We start from the raw sequence: 23,857 nt of genomic DNA on the forward strand, positions 1-23,857 counted from the left end.
GTTTTTAACTGTCAGAGATGATTTCTTTGAGATTTAATTCGTGATTTGCAGGGTTCATTAAGTTTTCGCAAGTAATTTTAAACTTAAATCACCATTGGCAAATCCATCATTTATTGATAGAAACATTAAGACTCTAATGCAGTGTGACTTGTGATGAAACAAGATAGGAAGGGTTTAGGATGGAAAGAAGTGCTCCTTTTTGCCACAAAAGACTGCTTTGTCAGGAGGAAAAAATCAGAGAGGGAAAAAAAATAGTTTTTCTCTCTCCTGTCACTTTGAATGATCCATGAAGAATTTTTTGAGTTTTTAAAATTATCTTCTAAAACTTGGGTAAGGCAATACAGCTCATCTCAAGAAGAAGTGTAAGGAGCAAGCTTTCTGTTTTCTTCTTGTTTACAGAGGTATTGTAAGGATGGGGTGCTGTAGAACTCCATCCTAAGAAAGGCAAGGGAACAAACAAAACTTGCCAAAGCATGTAAAACACAACAGAGAAGCCCAGATATTTAATCCCTCACCAAACTGAAGGCCATGATTCTGGTTGAGGCATATTGAAACAGTAGAAAGATGATGACTCTACTTTGATTCATATTTAAGGATTTAGTGTGTAGTTATTCCAAACTTCACCAAGTAGATCATTTCCAAACAAACAGCATCCAAGCACACTTTCCAGGGGCCTCTATCAATCTGATCCTACCACAAAGAATTTCCTTCATGCTTTGCAGCCCTCTTCCTTCAGTGCAGCTTTCCACACAGCCAGTTTTTATATTCCAGATAACAGTTCTGTTTACTGCACTTTATTTTCCAAACCATTGTTCCCCTTGTCCAGCAATTACTGTTTCTGGGCACCCACTTTGAACAGATGAGATAAATAAAGCTTTTCACACACAAGTGACATCAGTGCAGCTCCCAAAGAAAACACAACTCCAAATGAGGTGCAAAGCACTGTTGTCAGGCAAAGGTGGGTGATGCACAAGCAGAAGTCCCTACATCTTCTTACCTGTGGCAAAGTGAGGCTGTGCCACAAGAGTTAACGCTTCCTGCCCACAGAAAAAAATAAGAAAAAAGGATGAAACGGAGCTAGAACTCCCTACAGCACAACACTATGCAACAACATGACAAATTGGGAACATTTGGTACAATTTGAAAATAGAGGGTAACAGGGAGATGTTTGGGAGATGACTTCAGTGAGGTTGTTTCACTTATGATCAAGAAATGATTGGCTGGCTGCAAAGCCAGATTTTACCTATTTTAAAATAACTACCCTCATCACTTTGAGCTGCATGGGTATTTCTGTGACTTTCTCATTTATTTTTCATATATAAATAATGAATAAGAATATATGAGAATAAGAATATTAAATAAGCTGACTGTAATGCATTTTAAATAAACCTACTTCTTCTTTTTTTAGCTCCAAATTAAATGCAAAGTAAGCACCTCTCAAATGCTTGCGGCTAAACTTACCACTGGGAACTTAATGGGTGTGCTGATGAAACATTTACATGCACCTGTTTTGGCCATAAAGAGAAAAAAATTGCACATTCAATACATTCAGCTTTACATCCAGCCTCTCCTCTGGCATGACTGCCTGCTTAATATGTACAAATGAAAGATTAAATGGGGAAAACTGGAAAGCTTCAAAGTCTGAACTTTTTTTAAAAAACATTTCCAGACACTGTTTAGGCCACCACATATGAGCTGAGATTTATAAAGTTCTGCCATTCACATTTCTATTCTGTTTCAATAAATGCTATTATAAAGTTTTCAGACTAGTAATAAAAAAGCTATTAATGTGCTTCCTCCACGCTAATCAATTCAATATGGGGATTGTGATGTTAACACTACTTTACATTACTGCCTTCATCATTTCTCATTCTTCCAATATATAAAGTAAACAAAAGGGGTTTGGATTCCTTATAGATTCATTTTTATCTCAAAGTGAAAGCTGTGTGAGATTTGTGGCTTCAAACTCATAGCTGATGATAAGCTTCTCCTTCCTTCCTCTTCTCAAACTAAATATATAAAGAGAGTTTAACAAAATTAATTGCAGCATTCACTGTTCATGAATTTCTATGCTTGTGTAATTCATTTCCTTGCAGATAGGGAAGCAAAAGGGGATTCTCTTGCTGCCAAGGTTACAGGATTCATGAGTCAAGCCTGCTCAGAACGAATGGAGAATAAGTAAAGAATCCCCCTCATCACTCCTTTCACTAGGGGCGAGTTTTTAATAGCTTTAAATAACTTGGGGCCATGGGACTGCATTCCTTAGGACAGAGGGACAGAACAAATGCAGCCAGGAAAATCCTGAGCAGCCATTTCTGCCACAATTTGTCTAATGTCTAGTAAGAAACATTACTCCCAGCTAGGGACCAATCATATTCATATTCATCTCTAGCAAAGTGTAAATCCCCTCATTCAATCCCTTCAGCTGCTACTCCAACCTTCAACTCAGGCACGATGCAGGAAAGGTAGAGAAGTCTGTGCTCCCTGAGAAAAGGCAGCAGCATAAAACCTTCCCTTTCTCCCACCTAATCCCAGAGCTGCTGACTGGAGAGGTCAGAAAAGGGGGGGACTCATCCCTCACCAGGACCATTAATGAAGCCCAGCTGGGTGAGGTGGAGCCACAGAGCACTGCAGGGTCAGTCTGGTGCACAGCAACCAACTCACTTGCAGGGGCTGAGTACACTATGAGAAATAGCTTTATTTGCAGGAAAATACCTACACAGCCACCCTTCCCAAATCCTAAAGCCCTTCCTGAACATTCTAAGAAAATCCAGGTCTGAGGAGGGATACTCAAACATCCAGAAAGCAATGAGCACTTGCTGAATTTTCCTGGATTTTTAAGTTAGAGAGTGGAAGGGCAATTTAATTTCCTACTTCATAAAATGCAATCCATCTTCCATTCCCCACTCACTTTTATAGAAATCTGCTGAGATAAAAGCCTTGCTTAATTTATTCTTCCATTTCAGCTAGACATGGATGACCAGTTAAGCCAGCAGTTCCTGATAAAACAAAGGAAGTGATCCAAACCTACATGCTTAATAACATGAAGGCATTTTTACCCTCCATGTACAACCCTATTCCAAGGGGAATATGAGAGGCTCAGCACTCTCAGGACACAAAAAAGAGAACGTTAAGATTCACAGGACACAAAAAAGAGAATGTTAAGGTTCATTCTTACCCAGGGAATTCTTCCCTTGTGAAGCAAGTTGCTGCAGTGGGCAGTGCCCTGAAGCATGTGCCACCACTGTGCTGCTGTTTGGGGTCACTGCACCTCAGAGATGCAGGGATTGCAGAAATGAGAGGGATTCTGGGCACTCCACATCCCAGCATTTTCAGGAACTCTCCAAATTGAAGCCTCTCTGAATTATCTCCAAGCAGGTCAACAAGGGAGAGACACCCAAATCACTCTCAGCTTAAAAACACATTTTTATTATGTAGAACGTACTTAAGTATCTGCCAAATATAATTTTCCTTCAGCATTAATTTTTCTCTTTATCAGACTCTACCACCACTTCAAAGAGCACCTAGAAACTGGTTAAAAACAACCTCTGTAACAAGTATCATATGCTTGCTTTCTTGACTCCACTTAAATCTGTTCAATCAGAACAAAAGTTACCAGTGTGCGACCTAAAATTCCCACTGGGAAATTATTTCAAGGACTGAAGGTGAAGTGGTGGGCAAGCCAGAATTGACATGGAACCTCTCAGTGTCCTCTTCTCTTAGAAGGTTAGAGCAACCAGGACATTGCAAGCTTTCAGAGATCAGAAACTTGATCCTCTTAATTCACACTATTTAAATTGTGGATTCATGGTGCTAAGCTTACCAAGGCAACCAGTCTTTGAGGAGAAAGAGAATAATTCTGTGACTGAAGAAACATGCTTCAAGTACTGCATCTCATCAGCTCTGTTTCTCAGTCCCTAAATGTGCCACTTTTCAAAAGAAAATCTATATAGAACAGGACTACTCAACACTTCTCTGATAAATTAATCTCCCCTAGAAGACTTTATATGGTAAAATACTTAAAAAGAGTAATACTGGAATCCTTGAATTTAATATGCTATTAAAAAAAAATAAATTAATGAGATGTATCAACTCTAAACATAAAAGCTGTGGAATAGATGAGGACTTAGCAAGTGACCTTTACAGACTATACCACTGCATGGCATCCTGCTGAGGCCAGAGAAAAGCTCCACACACAGTCTGTGATTTAAAATATGTTATTCATCTACACTGAAACTGCTTCATAAAGACATGTGAAAAAGGTTCCTAACCTGGCTGTTGGCATCTGCCTGACACACAGAACATAGCAGGGACCACTCAGAGGCATACCGCAAGTCACTTGAGAGTGTCACTCCAGCCTCTCAGGCACACAGCAAACAGGTTTACTCCAAATGGCCAACTACTCCAGCAGAACATTGCTCAAAACATGCCTGGAATGGGTAGAGGAATGCCTTTGGATCAGAAAAGTCTCTCATACCTGTTTCTAGATCAAGCAGGGAGTAGAGCTGTGCATCTCAGAGCCTGATCCAATCTCCTCAAAGAGCTACACAATAATGTTGACAGTTCTGAGGTGTGTAAGGAGTGTGCTAGGAGCTGCCCTGGATCAGGAGCAAGGAACCTCACGATTCCAAAATCCAACTCCTATGGAATTTGCATGGCCCTGCTAATTATGGGAAAGCAAAAATCCAAATTTTGCATTTTACCATACATAGCAATAGCTGATACTTAAAGATGAATACAAAAATATAAACATAACCAATCACAAAATCTAATAAACAACCATGTGGAAAAAGGATATATTAAATCCTCAAAAATTCCAGCTTGATGTGGAATGAAGTTTCTCCCTGCTGCCCCCTTAGCAGTTTGATATCAAGCATATTCTAGGAATTCAAAGTATTTTTTAAAAAGTAATTCCAAGTAATTGACAGTCAAAGCCTAATTAGAAAAGCAGTCATTTCAGTAAGTATCACTGAGGAAAAGCTTTAAGTCGCATGTTCAATCTTAACTCAAATGTTCTCCTTTTGTTTAATCACTTCAAACTTATGGTATGCACTAGTGGGAGCATTTTGTTATTGGAAAGCTTTTGCCATTATATGCCTTCAACAAATTACCATAAAACCAAAGAAATGAAGTCAAATGGTTGGTAGATATGCAGATTTCAGATACACTCAATTTCCATAATTTCTGTGAAAAGTGATAACTAGTTGCAGCAGATGCCCAAAATTAATACCTAGAATGACACAAAAAGGCTGAAATGGGAGTGTTAACAGATAAATATTTCATCTGCTCCAGAATATGCAGTGCCCTGGCAGGCACTACACTTGGGATGTCATTTTGCCAGCACAATGATGGTAAGTTCTGAACAAGAAAATGCCAATATCATCCATGACAAGAGAGGACTCTGTCCCATGAGAGGCTGGAGGGTCCTTGAACATTGAAGAGAGCAAATACCACACCTATCTTCAACATGGGCAATCAAGAAGATCCAGGAGATATGGGCTTGGAATTCTGACCTCTGTCCCTGGGAAGGGGATAGAGCAACCAATCCTGGAAATCCTTTCTAAAGTCTTGAAGGACAGGAGATGACCAGGAGCAGTCAGAATGGGTTTACAAAGGGGAAATCACACTTTAACCAACATGACAGTTTTCCAAAATATGGCAACCAGCTCTGTGGGTGAGGGGGGAGCAGTGGATGTTGTTTCCCTTGCCTTTATACAGCTTTTGACACCTGTGGCTCTGCAGAGAAAGATCTTGGAGAATTTGTGGACCTTAAGTTGACCATGAGCCAGAAATGCACTCTTGTAGCAAACAAGGCCACTGTGAGAGTTGTCCAACACTGCAACAGGTTGCCCAGAGAGACTGTGGAGCCTCCATCTGTTGAGATAGTCAAAACCCAACTGGACAAAGCCCTGCACAGCCTGCTCTCACTGTTCCTGCTTGAAGAGGGGCTTGGACTACCACATCTCAAGAAGTCCCTCCTAAACTAAGCAATTCTGCAATTCCATACCCTAGCATGGATGCTGCACAGTCATTGAGAATATGCATGGAAAAGCCAAGTTGCCACAGCAAAGATTTGGAAACTAACATCCAGAGAAATGTGTATTTCATTAATTCAATTTCTTTTGGAAATGTGTAATCTTTCTGTAGCCAAAATTCAAACAATTTCTTAGCAGACAACAGCATCCCACATATTCTGCTTCACAAGATTAAGACATTATGTTTGAGAACAAAACTCCCCGATCATTGCAGCTTCCAGGCAGCAGGATCTCCTACAGCACTGGAATGCATCATTCCACACACTCAAGTGAGGATTATTTGGATCACTAACTTGGGAAGTAGGAAAGAGATTTAAAAATACTAAAATGGAGGATAATAGCTTCATGAAAAAAACAGGCAGCTCCCACTGACTTTACTTAGGGCAGGATTTTACCATGTACAAAGTGGTGACTCGTGCATCCATTCTGTGCTGATACTGCACCATGCAGATACACTCCTAAAAGGCTTTAAATGGCTATGCCAAAACTGTGATATCCAGCAGCAGTTCCAGTGTCCTAGTCTAACTCATCTAATCACCTCTCACTTCAGCTCTCACATGCAAGCTGACACCTCCATGAACAAAGCTGAAAGAGAGAACACTTAGGGCAGGCAGTGGGAGAAGCAATCCTCACAGCTCTCAGTGATAACAGTCACTATGAAAGAGCTGCCCCTGCCACCTGTACATAAATCAGTGTCAAAGCCAGCACCAACCAGGCTTCCAGCAGAACACCCAGCCCCAGGAAGCCACACCTGGCTGCTGAATGGTCACCTGCAGTGGTGGCAGCAGAAAGGGCACTCTGCTGACATTTACTGAAATATCAGTCCCACTTTAAGGTATGCAGCACATTCTCTCAATTTTCTTCACAGTCCTCAACAGAAAATATTATTTTCTTTTTTTTTTTCTGTCCCAAGCTGACTGATCTTGAAAAAACCATTTCTTCTCTTTGTTTGCACAGATCCAGCTGCTTTTGTGCCAACTACAATGCATTTGCTATTCACAGAGAAAAAGGTGCACCTGAAAGAAATCTACAGGACATTTCCTTGGGCATGCTTGTTGCAAAGAGAGTAATGTTGATTCTATTCACAGCTCTTAAATATCCCTGCAACCATTTTGATTAATACAAATCTTGTTGCAACTCCTTTGGTCCTGAATTTTTAAAAGAAAAACTAGATGTCTTGTGTGATAAATCTGACAAACATCTGGTTCTTAATCAAAATCTTACATGCGTTGTGACTTTCTGCTTTCATTATATCTCTGGATAAAGACTTTTAGTATTTCCTCAAATACATTCAATAATCTTTTGTATCTTTTCCATTTTGCTTCATTTACATAATTTACCAATTTAACACGCAATTCATTTTGCACTTCAATATGCCCTTCAAAGTGACCTCTGAAAAGGTCTCCTAAATGCTGAGGTTAGGGCTTTCTCAACAGAGGCAACATCAGCACTGCTGAAGGATATGACATGCATTGTTCTGCTCTCCTGTGGTTCAGAGGCAAAGTGCAGATGGCAAAAACGTCTGGGAGAACAACATCACCCTTGGATTATGGCAGTAAAGTGCAAACTGGAGAAAGCAAGAAAGTAAAAACATACACTGTTGTATAATAATTCCATAAGCTACCACAGAAATCAACTCATTAAGAAATTGTACCAAAGATAATTAGTAGTAGGAGCAGGGGAGTATTTGGGTTTTGACAAGAACGGCCTCTCTGAAAATTCTCTTTTCTCAGGGATGCCTTCCCTGCAATTTAAATGCATTGAAGAGGGTACACAAAATGACTGCAGTACAATAAACTGAATTAAGATTGTGCCATGGTTAAAACAATTTTTGCACAAGCCTCACTCATTGCTAATGCCAGGACACTGCAGCAGAATTGTTTTATATTACCATCATCCAAATTATCAGAGGCACTGTACATGTCAAGTAAGAAATGTCTGCACTCAGAAAATGTAAAATAAAGCTCTTATTCTGCTCCCTGTCAAGACATATCTTTTTACACAAAATCTCCTCTATCTTCCAGCTCAGTCACTTCCTACCATCAAGTTGATCAGGGATTTTGTTGCACACAGATTCAGGGAGCCCAAGATCCCAAATGATTAAAGATTATTAGTTCATATTAAACACGATTTCAGCAAGGAGGCATCAATGACCACTGATTACTAATCACTATTGATTATGCTGGTTTTGTAAGTCTGGGGAATAGATTTCAAAAGTTACAATGGCTGGTGCCTAGAAAGTTGCTAAACCTCCTTCCTTATGCCTGAACTTCACAGCAAGAATTCAACCCACAAAATTATCAGTGGAAAAGACTACATCACCTTGCAGTGCAGCAATATTTCCAATGAGAAGCCTTGGACATATCAGGGAGTTTGGGTAATACAAAGTCCCTGAGCATGATTTGTGGCCTAGAAGTCAACACACTCCAGCCTTAAGAGAACCCAGAACTGGTAATGGTTTGGAGCTGCTGATCAACAGATCCCTGTCTCAACTAGTTCACTGCCTACCACTGCTGAGTTAAATCAAAGGAAGGAGTTGAAGAAACCTCAGCTGCAAATTATGCCTAATAAAGTGGTCAACCTAGTTCATCACTCTTCAACTGCAGCTGACAAATCCAAGACAAGGACTATATGCTATTGGCCTGCTTACAGTCTGATAACACAAAAAGTCATCTTCCCCTCTCTTTTTCTAATATGTAAAAAATGTTAAGCATTTAGTTTACTGTCATTTTCTAATGTTGCCTGATATACATTGTGACACATCAAAAATGTTCATAGAATGAATAAAAAATGTGCTGTCTGTTTCAATATACTACCTCAGTCATCCCTCAGCATTTGATGTTGCCTGTATTTAAATGCCTAAAGCTGCCTTAATTATTTATTTTATTGCCTTTCTAAACCATTCCTTTCTCCTTCTGCTATTCTTCCCTTTGTCAAAATAAAATTGTATAAAACCAGTGCCAGAAGAGAAGCAAGCTGGGGTCAGTCACCAGCTGATGCTGATGAGGTGTGTGTAACCCAGCGCTGCTCACTCCACCTCTGTCAGTACTCAGCACTGGTGTGCACTCAGTTCCAGATCCTCCCAGATGCTGAAATTACTTCTTATGTGACCACACGTGAGTCAAAACTGAGTAAAAACCTGTCTTGTGGAACAGTAAGGTCCCATTCCATTAATTTAGACATGAGAGCACTACACATTCCCCAGGATACACTGCACCCTCAGGATTTGGCCTTTTAATATCTCTTCTCCCAGTCAGCAAAAGCAGAACTGAACTACTCACCTCTTGTAATGCCCTTTAAGGGATTGATGAAAAGCACACAAATGTGCAAAGTATTTAAAAACCACCACTACTGTATGCCAGAGTCTTCCTCGGGAGAAGCTGGTTGAAGACCTGCACCACCTACATTTTGTCTACTATGAAACCTGAAACTTGAGGTGTGGGAAACAGATCATGGTAGAAGTGCTCCACAACACAGACATAATTTGACATCCTCCTGAGATCGTGAGTTAACCTGCAATTAAAGACTGCAAACTAGCAAGGAGGCCCAATCACATCTCTTCCTGCTCTAGACTGATATATTACCAAATATTTATCAGGAAACCCTCAGATGGATTTAGGGAAGTCAGGAAATAAATGATAGATCCGGCTGGCTTGCAGTCAGGCACAATGGCAGCAACAGCTGTGTCTGATTCATCCATATTGACAGGGGAATTAATATCCCAGTTAGCCAGGGTGGAGGTCAGGACTGGATTTCTCCTGAGAGAAAAGCACTATTCCTGTGCAGTGGGATACTGTGGAAAATACTGAACTTACAGCAATATGAGCAAAAATCCATTCTGCCAAGGATGAGACACCCACCTTCATCTTCATTTCTGAACTCAGCCAAAGTAGGAAGACAGGAGGCATAAAGAGCTGGCAGGCTGCTGCATTATCTGATCTTTACAAAGGATATTTGTGTTAGGCATGGAGCTTAATTTAGGAGAGTTTGATTTTCCTTTCCCTGCACCTATTCCCCTGCTAACATTTTATTCAAGAAATCAATTAGGCCTTGATCAACCATTGATCGAGAGTTCCCAGTGGGGAGCCCTAATGCATTTTATCTGCAGCTATTGTTCCTAAATACACCTATTTCTGAGCATGCACTTAATTCTTTTCATCAATACTGTGCTATCCTTCAACAAGCCTGTTAATAACATTTTGGAAGTGCACTTTCAGTGAAGTCCTACTTAGACAAATGAATTAGTGAAACTACCGGGATTTCCTTTGGTGTGTTTGTGTTTTTTCAGTCTCACAGGCAAAGAGATGCCATGCCCCTCATCTCCTCCTGCCTGAAAAAGGTTAAAGTGATGTGTTGGAGTTCAAAATACTAAATGGAAAGCTGTTCAGAACAAATGGAAAAAGCTAACCAATAATGCTTTAAAGCAAGCATTCATTATTTTTCACTAAATTCCTTATGGAATGAAAGATGCAATGCCTCTTTACACACTCCAAAATTCTTCACTGTCATTAGTGTTCTCCTAGCAATATTTCTTTTAAAGACCCATAAGGTGCAAATCAACTTTAACAAGACTTGAGCATATGATTAAATCAGTCACATGGGTTCAAGCATGCACTTAGGTTATGTGCTGAACAGGGAGATATTTAAACCTATGCCTGACTGCTTTGCTGAAAAGAAGCCAAAGTAAATTGGCTATAATTAAATTCTTTTGATGAAATTTCTGCAACTCCCTATTGTGGGACACCAGTACTGAAATGCTAATAAACTAGTTAAAATTAAGCTTATTACCAAGTAAAATAAACCACAGAGACACTTCAGTCTTTTCTTACTTTATACCACCATTTATATAATATTATTTTGCATTAGAGAAATAAAATACTTGACCAGAGCTAAAACATCTGACTCACAGAGCAGTAATTGCAATGCATCTCCATCCAGGAGGCAATCTGTAGATTCCTGCACTGCTACTGCTGTTGATCCTGAAAAAACAGCTTTTAGCTACGTCAGCACTCACTGCAAAACCCAAATTCCAGAACACTGTCAGAGAGCAGATATATGCCAGGAAGTGCTTGATTGGTGGACTTGATAATTTTAAAGACCTTTTACAAACAAACCAAATGGAGCTTTAACTATAAAATAAAGCATTAACACACAGACTGCTCAGAAACCATTGCATACATATGCCAGGACTTGCACATCCTCACAGAAATACCAGAGAGAGTTCAAATTGCCTTTGTCCTCTAGAGAGCCTTCCCTGCATACTGACAAGTGCACACACTTTCCACACAGATTCTGCTCTGAAATTACCTCAGCCCTGCACAGCAGCAAGAACAGCCCTGTTCACTGTGGCAAAGGAGGATACAGACACCCAATAATTCTACCACTACTCAAGAGTTCTAGCAGTGAGAAGGGGATGGTGTAGGCAAAGTCAAATGCTGATGGAGAAACACTGCCAGAAAAGGGCCACTGCAAGGTGCAGCGACCCTTCTGCCAGTTTTGCAGGATTTTCCACAGCTTGTTTTCCAATAAGTTAAGACCATCTCTAAACTGCACATAGCTTGGGTGATCTTGTCACTTCACTTTAGACTCTGTTTCCCCAGTTTCAGCAATGTTAACACGCCCTGTGTGTGCATTTTAGACAGCCCTGTGGGCTGTGCTGACTGGGAACATGAGGCACCTCATTACCTGAGGAGACATTTCTGCTGCACTGTCAAAGGCAAACATGGAAAACTTTTAAGCTCTCTTGACAGAAGCCCAATGAGAACAAGTTTCTGCAGTAGAACTGAACTAAACTTTATTTATGAATAATTCCATCAGGTTTTTGTGAATCCCCCCCCTCACACCAGTGAGCAGCTCAGCAGGATCTGATCATTTCTGTGAGCAACTGCAAATGAGTGCAGCAAGTGGAAGAGATTCTGTTTTTACATTTTCTAAAGCCAAATGTGTAAGAGGTTGTGAGGTCTGAGCTATATTTGAAATCATATCTACTAAATTCCTACCTGCTGTCTTTGTATAGGATGAGGCAAAATATCAATCAGAAATTAAAACAATTTTCAATTTCTTTTCAGAAACAAAGCAAGAAATGCATCAATATACACAATATATATTTTTATAGGATAGCAGCAAAAGCTATATTGGAGCAGCATGGAACACAAGAACATTTTCACACATTTCATGAAAAACAGAAGTAGCCATTATTTTTCAATCCTCTGGGGGCTATTCTGTGGGTCATTTTCAACACAGCTAAGCAGGCATGGAATTTTGGCTGTAATTTTCACAGGGACCCAAGTGAGTTAATGGCCTAATCTTTACTGAAAATTCTCATCATAACTTCAAGTTGCCAATAACAGTAACTGCTCCCATAATCAAATATCATAGTCAGTGATTCTTCAGTGCTTTTGTTCTTTTCCTGACTTATGCTGCATGTTATGTTTGACATTTAAAAATAAGAAAAACCAAACAAAACAAAAACCCAACAATTTAAGCCTCCCCCCTTCCCCACCAAACACAACAGACACAAAAGCCAACCCCACATTATGGCAGTTTAGTTATGTTCTTTCATTTGTGGGTATTATATAGCTCTGTCTCTAAAATCATATAAAATGCAGACATCTACTGAAAAAACTCCACCTATTACAGCAGCAAAATGTAAATATGGATTTTTCTTTTTCTATGCCTCCAGGAGAAACATCACAGTAAAAATAAATACAGACACTAAAACCAGGAGGATTATACAAGTTAGAACTGGTACAAGACTGTGCATTTTATTAGCATAATTTACATTCTAGCAGGATCCAATCTGGTGTTGAGAAATATGAGTATCCAACTTCTAACAGTATAGGGCTCTGTTGCTTTCTCCTTATTACAATAAAATTAGGGTTAACCCTCTCAGTACTCTGTGGATCTGTTATAAATACCCAGAGAGCCCATAGAGAAATGTCAAGCATATAAAAATGCCAAATGCTGCTCTCCATTGATGGAATCAAAACAAAACATACTAAAGAGAATATTTTGCCTATAGATTGGTAGCCATGCACATAACCATCCACATGACTCCAGAAATGTCACTGGAGTTTGGACTGCTTCAAATGGGGGCATAAATGTAGCCTGAAAAAAAACTACACTCAGAGTGATAACAACCTGCCTTAGTTCTATAACCACACCAACTCCATTCAATACCCAATCTCTTAGGCTGGCTCTTCTCAAAAAATTAAAAGCCACACTTTAGGAACTCTTATATGAATGTGTGCAAATGCCAACAGGAGTTTCTAGGTGCCTCAGGTGCTCACACTGAGCTGAAGACAGCCTATGAACCAGTCCCTCTGCTGCTTTGGGAACAGCCAGGACAAAATAAAAAGGTCATAGGTTTTTCCTGACAACCATCTCATACAAATGCATTCCATCACAGCCCATATTCACTTCTCCAGAAGTCAAGAGATTCATATTTTGTAACGCAACTAGTCAGGACAGTTGGAAGAATATTGAACAAGGTGTGAACTCAGGCTCTGCCAAGGAGTTGTAACAGTGCAGTTACATGAGACAAGGCACTACACCTCTTTTTCTTCCTACACTGTGGACTCCTGAGCTTTCTCCAAGTCCCCCTCTCTTCACAATATCCCACTGGATAGCTAGCTCAGAGAGAGTTTTCAACTTCAGGGCAGCATTTATCTCATTAGATCATTTATCCATCAAGAAAAGAAAAGATGACATCCTAGGGCATAAGACCAAGTTGGCTGCTTAAAAGCTCAGAGAAGACCAAGTCAGTAGAATAAAAGGCAGAGGCAATTTTTGGGCTTCTCCCAAGCTGACAAATGAGAACAGTTGAGAACAGGGCAGTCGAGGCTGTTGTGAGTCCTAGTTCACCTCCACAGCTGCACACCCTTCCACAGCAAGTGAACAAAAGCCCTGTGCCAAAAAACTATCTGTGAATGGCTCTAAAGAACTTTTTGCCATGATGCTTTTTAGTAACAAACACAGCACTAAAGCAACAGCCCCAGCAAAGGATGCAGAGAGGCTGCTTCACTGCCTGGGAGCCCACACACATGGATGCACATCCTCCCTGTGGCTGCTATTGCTCAAAGTGATCATCTGCAGAGTCCTCTTCTCCTGCACACAAAACTAACCCTACTTTCTTCAGATGGACAGGTGTCAGTGTAGAATGTTCATTCACTGATTTTCCAAGGATCTACATTAACTGAATTACTGGGGTGGACTTGTCTGGGCTCACTATTTCCCACACGTGGCAATATTGTTTTTCACATCAGGAAAGCCAGCACACAAACTCTACACATGCTATATGAAAATATTAGTTTTAGGCTGCTGCTGGATTATTTATTCTGCAGTAGGCAGGACTGCAAGTGTAACATAAACTATTGATTTTCTCAGTATAAGATTTAAAGTCATACAGGAACATTAAGAGCCTCAAATTTGATCATCTGCAATACCCAGACTACAGCAATTTGTTAACTCAGTAAAACTGCACTTGAACTGGAGCCCATATTTTAGACTCTGTTTTGATCTTACAGACAACTGCAGGGTACTACCTCCTGCAGTATGCGAGTCAGAGGAAAGTTAATTTCCTGATCTCTTTATTAACAATCAATAAAACCCACTGCAAACCAACAGGCTGACGGAGGTAGGGAATCCTTCTGATACTTTTTCACTGTTTTAACCTCTGAAGAGCGAGGATGAATATTCTCTGTGACACACCTGCCAACCTAGCAGAACTGATTGCATTATGAATAAAAATACTTCATTGGTTTCTCTTCTTTCCTCCATACCCACACATTTACTGATCTATTAGCCTCAACACCAGCCAACAGCAGGAGTTCTACCAAATAATGAATTGGAAAATAAGAAATATTTATTTTATTAACCTAATCAGAAACATTTCCATTTATTTCTTCTGCGTACAGGACAGGTCTTTATTTTAGATCTGCCATTATTTTAGAAACTACTATAATTACTCTTTGTAAGACCTAAGCAGAGGATCTCTTTCATTTCCTAAATTGAATCTAGGTTGTCTCCATAATTCCTTTTCATGACAACTCTATTCCATCTTTCTTGCACTTCTCATTAGTTGTGTGACCAAAACTCAACATTATATTCACAGTGAGGCAAGCCTGTTATACAATGCTATGATAATATTTTCTAACTGATTTTATTTCTAAACATAACCAAGTGTTGTGTTTGGGTTTTGAAGGCCCACTGCATATTAAGTAGATGCCTTTACTCCTGTATGATGTGTAGATCTTCCTGCCAAGAGCTGACAAGTAATTCAGAATCCAATAATGCATACAAGAAATTTTAAATTGTCCCTTCTACTGTAATTACCTGGCAAGGTAATTCCATGTTCCAGCTACAGAAGGCTAGAGAACCTAGCTCTTTAAAGTCCTTCAGAAGTGCATCTGACAATGCCTCACTGATATGACTAATATATAATCTCTCATATCACTAATATACTAGTAATTATATTAATAATTTATGTATTAATGAACATGGTGTTGGTTTTGGTGGTCTTTTGTTTGCTATTGTCTTTCCATTCCTAAAGAAAGTGTTTACCACTCATGTGCCTGATGAATGTTAATTCATGGTAAAATTTTGCCACCTTCCCTGTGATTATTAAGATCCCTCAGTCTTCAATTGTAAGAGACTTCTGATTTTGATTGAATAAGCAGGTGGCACTTAATTATGCCCTTGTTTTGGATTTACTAATGTAAGATTTTTTTAAAGAAAAGGATAAAGATAATTCAGGTAGGCAATATTGCCTGTACAACTGAAGGAACAATGGTCAAACACACAGAAAATGTGAAAGTGTAAACAAAAGCTGTGTTTATTGAACTCTCATGCATTTACCCTGGCTTTCCACTAGGTTCTAAGTACACATGTGCTGCAAGGAGCAGTGTGGAAAGATAATGAATTTTATGCCTTTGCCTGTGCTGAGGACACTTCCTTTTAAATAGTATAAATGTGGCTCTTAAACCATAAACATATTTTTAAAAATCATACTCTCTCTGATGGGTATCTCCTCCTACATGCTCCTAGTAAGGCTTGTTGGCTTCTTTGCTTTTTTTTGTGGGGTGTTTTGTTTTTTGTTTGTGGACATTTTTGTGTGGTTTTTGTTCCCTTTTCTTTTGTTAATGACAGATGCACTTGGCAGCATCTGTGACCTTGAGTTGTACACTTGAGCAAGCAAGACAGCCCAGTCCTGCCAGGCTGCTTATGCATTCTGAGAGAGCTCCTTCTGAGAGGAGTGTCTCAAGGAAGACAGAAGCATGATGTGCATACCAAGCCAAGAGCTTTATGATTTATTTATAGGGAAAAGGGGCATATAAATTTGCTGAAGAGGAAAGAAAAATGAAGAATTTGACTTACCTTGTCGGTGTAGACGAAGAACAGAATCACAACAGTGAGCTCCAACAGAAATATAATTAACAGCATGATAAAAAACTGTCAAGAGAAGAAAGGACGGGGGATAAAACAAAAGCAAAAGCCATCAACATCTATTTCAGCTTTTTCTGGATACACAGCAAGTACATTCAGCAGATCATGCAGAATGGGGAGTGGGAGTCATACAGGCAGCAGAATACAAAGCTGCTGCAACTGAAAAAGCAAATAAAGGCTAGTGAGGCAACACCACAGTGTCTGGGCATAGGCATGGCTCATTTATGGCACTGGTTTCAGTAGGACAGCCTAAAACCCCACCAAGAGCAAGCCAGTACTCTCTTTGACAGCAAACCTGGAGGAGTCTTTCCATGCTAGGTTTTCTTTTTTCTTTTTTTCCCCACTGGATATTAGTGATGACAGCCAATGATATCCATGAAATTCATAGCTTAACTTCCCATGGCAAGAGAAAGTAGCCTGGGCCATAAAGTCACAGCTCCTTTCAAGGGTAATGGTGGGATCAAGGGGGAAGTGAAAGGTGTACCAAGTTAGCTTTATGAGCAGTTTCAGAGAGATACACAAATAACCCATGAGTTTCAGGTGAAAGGGGCTGATTTGTACCGAAGACATCAAAGAAAAGTTGGGCCACCTCTCTTTCTTCTCATAAGCCATGGAACTGCCTAAGACCAGGAGTCAAAAGCTCAAAGGACTGGATAAAAAACTTTTAACTCAGGGATTTCAGGTAGGTTCTCTAAAGCCCTCAGATCTTTTTTGATTGACTTCAGTGAGAAGAACTGCTGGCAATGCCAAACACTTCTGGGAAACCACATCCTTTGCTTTTGTTACCACACTGGATGGGTCTGCAGCAGCATCAACACAGCACTTGTAGACTCCAGAGTGAGCACTATCAGAGCATTAAATGAAACTGAGTTTTGCATAGATAGGTAAAGGAGAGAGTAATTTTGGAAACTTTTTAGGCTGAGGCAAAGGTCCAGCTCCCTATAACATAAAATTCACACACTTAGCAACCTGTAAGGGTGGAATTCTAATACTGAGCAACACCGGCTTAATTGGAAACCCATCCCCACGAGAAAAACTCAATTACTGTCTCTTCAACCACAAGGCTGCAAACCTATAAAAGTTTAATAGCTACTAAGCCTTTATCAGAATTTCTGCACTGCCTGGTAAGCCAAAACCAAACCTTTGAACCTATGGATTTATGTGACTGAATGGAGGGCAAAAAGTCACAAAGGGGAAAATACTTTTCTTCCCTGGTACAATTACTGTGTCTACAGAAGTCATTGCATTTTGGTCCATGAATCTTAAATTATTTATTTTCAGATTTTCATCACCAGTATTTTCACACCTGCCTGACCCTAATACTGGATCCTATTACTGCCCAGTTTTGAATCACAGACCTCATTTATGCCCATGATCCAAGCTGATTTCCATACCATTACCATCCAACACTGACCTTCTGCATGGCTTTGCAAACCTGTCTTGGTGCAGCTTGCTTATTTTTTACAATTTTATCCTGCTGCATAGCATTAACTGAAACAGGACAAGGCATATCCTTTTTTTGCAAAGATGCACAGACACTTTGCTCTATTTGGCTGTAGAGTACTTTTTTGCTCATCCATAAAAGCATCACTTATCCAAAATGTGCATGCAAACACCATTTTCTCCCTGTGAAATTCCCTGGCATAGACAGGATTGCATGAGACAATTTCTAGAACAAAGGAGAAAGACTGTTTGTTACCCATTATATACAGTGATCAGCATTTCCTGCCAGAGGACCTCAGTTTCATCAGCTTATCATTTTGCCAAACCTTAATTGTCTGTGCTGATATATTCCGTGCTTGTTTCTGTTGAAAGGATAAAAGCTTTTTGAAGAACGTCAAAAGTAGCACTCCAATTACTTCTAAGAATGAAGCAGGGCAAAGTATCCTATTCTTCCCAGGTTAAATTTCTGGTGCTTTAATTTGAAATCCTCTCATACTGCAGCGTTTAGAGCAGGGGCCTGACACAGTGCAGCTCCATTTCAGGCACAGAAATTTCAGCCTTTTGTCTTACCCAGCTACAAATTGATGTTGTGGGAAAGTTATTCGCTTTCAAGAGTCTGAATTTCACACATCACAGAGATGAGAGGGCTCAGCAGCTAAAGCCTGCAAATTGTACACCCACATGCTCACACACAACCAGACAAGCCACAAACCATCCCACAGATCTTTTCTGCACCAGTGGTGCCTTTCTGCCATCTCCCCAAAGCCAATAACCTTCAGCCCCACTTCACAGAACATGGCCTGGAATGGGAAGTATGCCCAGGAACTGGAATAAAACGTAGGGATCTGTTTTGCCTGTGCTCTCAAGAAAGTTTTTCCTCCCTACTCTGCATGCAGCATCACGGAGAGAGTACAGATGAAGCCAGGGAATGACTGCAGGCAAAATGCTACCCCAAGTAAGAACATTTTTAACAGCAGATAGGGAATGGTTTGGCTTAGGATATGATCTGGCTACAGGTTTTAGAAAAACTGGACCTATAAGCAACAGACAATCCAGGCAGGAGACACCTGTGTACATGGATACCCAGGAAGAATGAGGACTTTGAGGGGATGGTGGCCTGGGGAGGACACCATGCTGCAGCCATGGGAAAAAAAGAGCAAGAAATAAAGAGTGGCCATAAAAGAAAAACATCCTGCACTGATCCCCATGACTGAGTATAATGTGCAGGGAATGAACTAGAGACTGGCAAAGGGGGAGGAGAGGTGTCTGGAGGGAAGTTTCTCAAAAAGAGGTGTTTCCTCAAGTATGTCATTATTTCTTAATACTAGGAACAGTAATTAAAATTTCATCTTAATTGGTAACAAATGGAGTGAAATTTCACATCTCAAGAGTATTTCCCCCTACAACACCAACTCTGCTAAAAGCTACCAGCTTCAGACTTGAGCAGAGAGCTGCTCTTGCCAGCTGTGCCATTGTGTCCAATGAAGGAGGTTGGACCTTCTGGCAAGACCCCAACAGTGCTCCTGCCTTCCTCAGGTCATACTAGAGAAATAGGCATGACACTGACATCAGAAAATAATGCTAAAATTGTGGAGTCAAGCACTCATAATTTAGGTAATATCAGAATAAAAATCCTCTCAGTGATGGTTATGTATCATGTCTAAGTCTTTCCCTATAGACACTGAGAGGGTCCTCCAAGCTGGGAATTTGGTTTCATGCACTGCAAATTTGGAAGCCATACAGTAAAACTAATGTACATGGTTCAGAAAGTCAAAACCTAGATAAGGATTATCCTTTATCTCTATAGAAAAATATTTTGGTTTTACATAAAAGTACAAAGTAGCTAATTCTATCTTTTTTTTTTTTAACATTTGGAAGCATTGACAGAGCCCCCATGGCTATATCACAGATAACTAACAAGTATTAGGAATCCCCACGTGTACAGACAGTGGAGACCTGTGCTGTATCTTTCATTACAAACGTTAATTAAGTGAGCTCAACCTCAACGCAGAGGCTTCACCCTCATCACCTGGTAAAAGCTCCAAGCACTTGCATGTCAGCTCATCGGTCATCCCCCTTCTAAAGAAGAGCTGTACCTGAACCCAAACCAACACCCTGGAAAGCAGGAAGCAAGGTTTCAGCCTGTGCTGGCTGCAAAGCAAGGCCTGCACACTGCAGCACATCCTGCTATTCCCCAGATTAAAGTGCAGGCATGGACACATGCACAGCCTGCTCCTCTAGTCCACAGCACCTTCCAACATGCCATTTTCACTTCCATCCTCAGTATCATCTCAAAGGGAATGATGCCCAATCTAGGGCCAGACCCAGCTTGGCACATACCATTCCAATTTAGAAGGAAGAAACATGAAATCACTGAAGGCTCACAGCACCTAAACCCCAGCACACCTGCTGGAAACTCACAGCTGTTTTTCAATGGAGTTCTCTCACTGCGGTGATAAATACTGAGAAGAATAAAATTGAGTTTTGTTTGGTTCACTGGGGCTGTAGGCTATTGGTATAATAAAGATTTATGCATGGAGAAACAACAATCCTAAAGCAAAGCATTCATGTGAAACTCCATAAAAAAAGATTAATCTGACCTTGTACAGAGAAATGCTTTACCATACTACTTGTCAAACAGTGAGATGCAACACAGCAGAGGTTCAGTGGAGAGGTCCCTACTGCTCAGCTTTTCACAAATTACACCTGAAATAACCCCACAGAAGCTTTGATGAGGAGGGAGGTAAGGTAACACCCTTCTGTCTACCACTGCTGACTTCCAACCCCTAAGAAAACTAAAGCCAGTTTCTCAGCAGCTACCTTTATATTCCAGAAAGCCTTTGACTTTCCCACAGATTCTCATTAAAGGTGTATGAAAAAGGAAGTATGCAACTGTTACCAATCCTACATCATGGATATGTATCACCCTCCTGCTGTCAGAGAGAAAAGTCTGCTGGAGGAGACAAGGATCCAAGTTTCAACTCCATTCCCATTGGATTTGTACCAGGCTTTTGACTCACTTCCAGTTTTGCTCATTCAGGCTGTTGATATCAGTTGGAGAATCAAGAACTGTACCCTGTGTACATCATTTAAAGCACGTTTTCATTGCTGCTCACACAGGCAGAGAACAATGAGTTAACTGTTTTCCCTCCCAAACAAACAGGATTCCCTGGTTTCTCAGATGCTCCAGACACTTGTCTCGCTGCATGACTGACATCACACTCTAATACACAGGACTGGGTCATCTTCTTCCCCAGTGGCTCTCCCTCCCAAATCTTCTCAATAGCAGGATTGTGTTGCTCAAATTGCCCATCTCTCCATGTCAGGAGTAGCTGACCTTCTCTCAGTCTCCCAAAGGCAAAAGTGACCCAATACAATGGAAACCAAGGTGTGATTGTCTTGCTAGCCTGGGAGACTAAATGTGATATAACTCATGGCAAACTCCAGACTGCTGATTCCACTGCTTGCTGAAGCAATGCTTTTAGTTTGATGGGGGCTGTCTCAGAAGGGGACAGTAGGATCTCAGTGCGCCAGACCTGTTTCCCAACTTAGCTCACGACAGGAGACAGAAGCTTCTTGCAAAAAATTATTCAAATCCTCTTCAAAAACATGAAAGTAGTAAGAAGACCCAAGAGCCAGCTGTTCCTTTTGAACAGTGATACATTCCAAAACAATTTTAAAGTTCATGGCCTAGCAAATATATTGCTTACACCAAACTGCATACAAATTAGCATAACCTAAGAAACTGAACAAATAACTTCAGCAGACAGTCTGTGCTGTTTTCCATCACATTTAAACAGCCTGCAAGGTGGACAGTTGGGCTTCTTTTCTGACAGACACTATGAAGTACAACACGTGAGCAGGGAGGTGGCCCCTGGAAAATGCTCCAGCAAAGTAACTGCGTTCCACCTGCACCAGCTGCCAGGATGAAGGGACAAAAACAAATGGAAAATTTACAGCCAGTCCCTCCTCTGCAACATTAACTGCAAGTTTGGTACGCTGATGATATAAATGATACAAGCCTTTTGCCTTTCAGTGAGGCTGGATTACAAATCCTCACTGATCAGCTTTAATTTCAGTACTACATTTCACTTCCTAATGAATACACACCCCAGTAGAAGAAATTACAGACAATTCTTTGGGGTAAAATAGTTGGTCTTAATAGCCTGGAAGGATTATTAATTCATCTGCCTGGTCCTGATGTGTACATATATAACTTTGGTGCTCAAGAATTAACCAGCTCTGGCTACTGGAAGACAGAGTCTCTTGGAATCACACAGAGGGTGTCAGTGACCTTTGGGGACCACCTGGTTCAACCCCTTCCTAAAAGCACAGTCAGCTACACAAAGCTGCACAGAGCTGTGTCCAGTCACCTTAGGAGCATCTCCAAGGATGAAGATGGACACTCACCCACAGACTCACTGGATACCTTTTTCCAATACTTGACTATATAATGATTAAAAAAAAAAACCAAAATATTCTGCATCTCTAATTGGAATTTCCTTTGGTTTTGACCTGTGCCTGTTATCTCTTGTATAATCCCTGTGAATTCTTCCAAAAGCTCTATTTTCCTTATATTGTACTACAAGGAGTTGAAGACATGAATAAAATATACTCCCTGCTTTAATTTCTTAAGACAGAACAAAGCCAGCTCTCTCAGTCTGTCCTTGCACATCATGTGCCCCACAATCCTCACAGTGGCTCCCCACTGGATCCCTTCCCTTCAGGTATTCATGTGTTTCTTCTACTGGGGAGCTTTAAATTGAGTTAAGCACTTCAGACATAGCTTTTTCTTATTCTGGAAGAAGGTGTCATTGCTTCTCTATGTCAAGAATTGTAAGGGAATGTAGGGCTTGGTATGGTGCAGAAAGACCCAATTACTACATTTATCATGAGACAAAGGTACATTTGAAAGATCTCTGCTTGATTTTTAGATTGTAATTTGATAAGAACAGAAATACTGTCAAAGGTAACCTCACATCCTGCACACATCCTTCCCTTCTCATCCTATATGTAATACTGAGGGCGTAAATAGTGTCTGTCCTTTTTGAATAAATTATGCCAAACTTTTACTCCCTGTCACGGAAAGAAAATGAGCTCTATCCCTGCTGAAACCAGGACACCTAAAAATTCACAGAGCTCTATTTTAAAGTCAGAAGAACTTAATGTATTTTATAAGAGCCATACTTTACAATGTTGCTGAAAATTTAAAGTTTTCCTCAAATTTAATATGCTTCGTAATTATTCAATAATTTTATAATGGGTTATATTATTTATATTTAAGTATTATTAAATGGATTGAGTGAAGATGTCTCATTACTACAGCTGGCATTGTTAAAATGCAGAAGTGTAGCATCTCCATGTCCAACCTAATTATGGCAGCAGAAGCATCAGCAAACTTTGATGCATTAGTTGAGCACCAAAAAGGGTAACACTGTCAGAGGTTCTGAATGCTATAAACTATTGACAAATTTACTGCATATTCCCCACTTTGGAAAAATTCAAGCCACCTAAAAAAAACCTGAATCAATGCCACAATTGCCACTGAGATACTGAAAAAAAGAACTCCAGGTACTGGAGAACCACTCACTCTTTATATAGGTCCTGTATTTTTGCCATTGTTGGATCTGGCTTTGTAAGCAGAGCAATATGAAGTTCATCCTCAAGCATTTTCAGACTTCCCAGAATAGCTTTGTAATAACATATTGGTACTTGACTTTTACAGAATAAAAACTCATATGGTATAGATTTTGTCAGCACTCAAAAAAACCCAATGAAACTTTCTTCCTCTTTTAAAAGCAAAAGTATTCAATATATCAGTAGTTCTCACAAGAAGTTTGATTTAACATAATTCCCTGAAGGCATCTTGATCTGATATATTAATAGGGACTAAGAACATTACAAAAGATTCTCTTTTTTTCTTTTTAAATTTCCTT

The 23,857-nt window shown here is 40.2% G+C and overlaps 1 protein-coding gene across 1 annotated transcript in view; it reads right to left on the reverse strand.

Moving 5' to 3' along the window:
* TSPAN4 (tetraspanin 4) overlaps positions 1–23,857 on the reverse strand; it is a 187,498-nt gene that overhangs the window by 33,970 nt on the left and 129,671 nt on the right. The window contains exon 3 of the mRNA XM_058806428.1: positions 16,410–16,484. Within this exon, the coding sequence (XP_058662411.1) occupies positions 16,410–16,484 (75 nt within the window). The remainder of the gene's footprint in view (positions 1–16,409; positions 16,485–23,857) is intronic.

The sequence above is a fragment of the Ammospiza caudacuta genome, chromosome 6 (genome assembly GCF_027887145.1).
Source record: "Ammospiza caudacuta isolate bAmmCau1 chromosome 6, bAmmCau1.pri, whole genome shotgun sequence".
Classification (NCBI taxonomy): domain Eukaryota; kingdom Metazoa; phylum Chordata; class Aves; order Passeriformes; family Passerellidae; genus Ammospiza; species Ammospiza caudacuta.